We start from the raw sequence: 4323 nt of genomic DNA, 5'->3' as shown, positions 1-4323 counted from the left end.
GACTAAGGCACAAAATATATATATATATATATATATGTATATATAATATTAAAAATATAAATAAATACATATAAAAATATATATATTAATAATTTAATATATATATATATATATATATATATATATATATATAATTAAACTAACTCAAAAGCTAATGAGTTAAATTTATTAAAGCTCAAAATTGACTAATTTAATTTATAAATTTAATTTTAAGTTTAAATTCGATTCACAAACTCACAAACTTAACTTAACAAATTATTAATCCAACTGATTTATGAATTGGTTTGATTCACTCTCAATCATAAATCACACGTAGGCATCTATTATATATTCCATACAAGGCTTTAATAAATGGGAACTTCTATGGTGGCATTAGTTTTAATGGCTAAGAGTGGCATAAGTTTGACCAACAAATAAAATATTGACACATGATAAAAAAAATTAAATCTAAAACTAAAATGATTCTTTCGTTTTTATAATTTCTTATAATTATTTTTATCAAAATAATTTTTTATAATTTTTTTATAATTATAAAAATAATTTAAAAAATATTAAAATAATTTTTTAATTATATTTATAATTATTATTTTATTATTATTTTTATTTTTTAAAAATAATTTCTTATAATTATTTTTATAATTATTTTTATTAAAATGATTTTTTTATAATTATTTTTATTTTTTAATTATTTTTATTATTATTTTTTATCAAAATAAATTTTTTTATAATTATTTTTTCTTTTTGTAATTTTGGAAAACTAAAACCAAAATAATATCTCTCTTATAATTTTTTATGATTATTTTTAAAGTAACACCAAGAGGAAGAATATCATTTTGGTGTTAGTTTTTTGAAATTACAAAAAAAAAATTATAAAAAATTATTTTTTAGAAATAAAAATAATAATAAAAATAATTAAAAAAAATAATTTTGGTGTTATTTTTAGAAATTATTAAAAATAATAATAATAAAAATAATTAAAAAATAAAAATAATTATAAAAAATTATTTTAGAAAAATAATTATAAAAATTATTTTTAAAAATAAAAATAATAATAAAATAATAATTATAAACATAATTATAAAATTATTTTGGTATTATTTTTTGAAATTATTTTTTATAATTATGAAAATAATTATAAGAAATTATTTTGATAAAAATAATTATAAAAAATTATAAGAGAGAGAATCATTTTGATTTTAGATTTAATTTTTTTGTCATGTGTCAATATTTTACTTGTTGGTCAACCTTATGCCACCTTTAGCCACCAAAACTCATGCTACCATAGAACTTCCCTTAATAAATACACACACAACTATATGAGAGAAGCTTGAAGAATAAGAAGAGAAAGAAGTTAATAAGAATCAAGAATGTATTCAACAAGGCCTCGTTCATTGTTAAAGAAAGACGTTAATGCCCTTTCTAAGGCACCTTCTTCAGAGGGTCCAAATTCAGGCTATCTTGTTCTCCAAGATGAAGAAGCACAAAGCTACATCAGCCATTTCCCTTTTCCTCATAGCAAGAATCTGACCGTCAGTTTGACTGTTAGTAGTGGAAATGGGTCCATAACGTATTACGACAAAGTTATGTTCATTCCAGTTCTTAATCAGCCCTTGTCTTCCAACCGCTACTATGTTATATGGAGGAAAGGAAAGCATCAAGGGTATGTATGCTAATCTTTCTCCCTCCATGCTTGAATTCACAAAATAATTAATCCATAAAAAATATTCATGAACTATCAAGAATGGACTGAAGAAGAATATACCATATAATTTGAATAAGAGTGATTCGAATTTTCCCTGCGTAATTCGAATTATGTAATATCTCACTATATAATTTAAATAATTTTATTAAAAAATTATATGAATATTTTTTAATAAATTTATTTAAATTATACCACAAAAAAATATTTTATTTTATGTAAAATAATTAAAAAAAAAGGTTTTTTTTGTGACTATTTAAAAAAAGGCTTAAAAGATGTTAGGAGTACTATAAAAATTTGTAATATCCTAATAACTTAGGACATTAAAGAAATACTCTGCATAGTCAATAATAATCTAGAAATTAAAGAAAAATATTTTTATCATGTATTTACCTAAATCACTAGAATATTACAAACTTTTATAGTATTCATAACATCTTTTAAGTCATTTTTTAAAAATTATTTTGTATTAGAATAAAATATATTTTTTAATTATTTTGTATGGAATAAAATATTTTCTTTCATTTCTAAATTATTATTGACTATGTAGAGTACTTTATTTAAAATTTGAGTACATGCATGTATTTACTTAAGTTATTAGAACATTACAAATTTTTATAGTACTCCTAACATTTTTTAAGCCATTTTTTTAAAATTATTTTGCATAGGATAAAATATTTTTTGTAGTATAATTTAAATAAATTTATTAAAAATATTTATTAAAAAATATTCATGAGCTATTAAAAATAGACAAAAGAGTATTGTATGGAATTCGAATCAATAGATCATTAATATTTTAAAGAATTCTCGTAATTAAATATTTTGTTAGCTTTTTTTTAAATGTATGAAATAAAATATATATTTTTTTAATTTTTAAATTATTAATTTTTTTAATAAATTTTTTAATAAAATTTTTTTAATAAATTATTAATTTTTTAACAGCATAATTCGAATTATCCCATGAATAATTCGAATCAAGTTTGAATTATTTGGAAACGCGTGCGTGGGTGTAGTTCGAATCACCTTGATTCGAATTACTGTGTGTAATTCGAATAAGGTAGATTCGAATTAGTGTGTGCGTGTGTTTGTGTAAAATTCGACCCAGCTGGTTTGAATTATGTAGAAATGAAATTCAAATTTAGCTGGTTCGAATTACATATAAATGTGCATTGGTGGATTCATGAAACAGATTTTTGTGTGACGAATTTGTGTAAAAATTTTCTCTGGCTTATTTGAGTTTTTTGCCCTACTTTTATTATGTATTCATAAGGATTATATTATTATTCTAACAAACTGTTTTGTTATGTCGACGAGCAGGGAGGCATGTACAAGTTCAAATGAAGAGGATATGAGAACTTGTTTATGCTTCAATTTTGTGAAAGATGTTAAACCAAGACCTTTGGACCCCTTTAACGAATATCAACAATTCGAGATAATCAAGAAGAGTTCTGGATTCCATGCAAAGTCTGTTGCTCCTGATGGGTTCCCTCCTTTATTCTTAAGGAGGAAAGGTTGGAAAGTTGCAGCTTCTACACCCAAGAATTACAAGTTGGAAGAAGCTCTTGGCCTCAATCAATTGTTGCGCGATCAATTACCGGCATTCGATTTCCCATTGTCTAATGATAGTTCTGGTTCTGTGGTTATTGGGAATTGGTACTGTCCATTTATGTTTGTGAAGGAAGGAATGGAACTCAAGGACCAAATGAAAAGATCTGTGTTTTACACATTGACGCTTGAGCAAAGATGGGAGAAGATTTTGTCAATGAAGAATAGTAGTGTTATTGGTAGTAAAGGTAATGATGTGGTGTTAGTGGATGTTGTTGTTGAAACAGAATTTGCTATGGTGGGTGGAAAGGAAGCTGATTGGGGTGAAGGAAATGGTGTTGATGGAGTGGTTTGGTTTAGTGTGGGAAGAGAGGTTAGTGTTGGATTGAATTTGGTTATTGTGGAGAGAATGAAATGGGAGCAAGAAAGAGGTGGTTGGTTGGGTAGGAATAAGAGGCAGGAGAGGATAATTAGAGAGGAGAAATTTGGAGGGGCAATTAAATGGGAAAATTTTGGGTGTTATGTGCTTGTGGAAAGCTTTGTTTTGAAGAGAATGGATGGAAGCTGTGTGTTAACTTATGGTTTCAGACACACTAATCAAATTATGTGTAAATGGGAGTGATGACCACGTTGTCATTCGTTTCTTATGTACATACTAGTTTGGAAACTATTTGGATATAAAATTCAAGAAAACAAAAGAAAAAAAAAAAGAAATGGAAGATATATGCTTTTAGTGCTATGAAACAGTCCGAAAGTACTTTTATTGCAAGTGTCCATTTCAAAAGCTCAACCCTCAAAATATATAATATGGTTATTTTTTTTTTTTGAAACCAAAAGCTCAATTGTGGAACAACAGTACTAAATAAACACTACACCTTACGTAAATAAATAAAAATACTATAAATAAAGATAAGTCCCCACGTCATCTTCAGCATTGCCATCAACAACATAGGGGATCAACACCTGTCCACTCATTAACGCTAGTCATGGTCATGTGGATTACCTCATCAACACCTTTGCTTTTATTCTGGAAGATTCTCATGTTCCTTTCCAACCAAATGTTCCACACAATGGCACAA

General features: G+C 25.3%; 1 protein-coding gene across 1 annotated transcript; it reads left to right on the top strand.

The window, feature by feature from the left end:
- The first annotated feature begins 1305 nt into the window (after positions 1-1305).
- LOC107618536 (uncharacterized) lies at positions 1306-4001 on the top strand. Its single transcript, XM_016320664.3, has 2 exons — positions 1306-1660; positions 3017-4001. Exons 1-2 carry the CDS (start codon positions 1368-1370, stop codon positions 3864-3866), a joined length of 1143 nt encoding a protein of 380 aa, XP_016176150.1. The 5' UTR covers positions 1306-1367; the 3' UTR covers positions 3867-4001.
- The last annotated feature ends 322 nt before the right edge of the window (positions 4002-4323 follow it).

Source organism: Arachis ipaensis, chromosome B1 (genome assembly GCF_059453495.1).
Source record: "Arachis ipaensis isolate K30076 ecotype BB chromosome B1, ASM5945349v1, whole genome shotgun sequence".
NCBI lineage: Eukaryota > Viridiplantae > Streptophyta > Magnoliopsida > Fabales > Fabaceae > Arachis > Arachis ipaensis.
Note: the sequence above shows the minus strand (reverse complement) of the source record. Positions and strands in the feature narration are given on the sequence as shown.

Bases quoted from the DNA above. Each gene is read 5' to 3' on its own strand.
- LOC107618536 (XM_016320664.3), top strand. From the start codon at position 1,368: ATGTATTCAACAAGGCCTCGTTCATTGTTAAAGAAAGACGTTAATGCC. The intron at 1,661-3,016 runs GTATGTATGCTA...GTCGACGAGCAG, and splicing joins AGGAAAGGAAAGCATCAAGG to GGAGGCATGTACAAGTTCAA.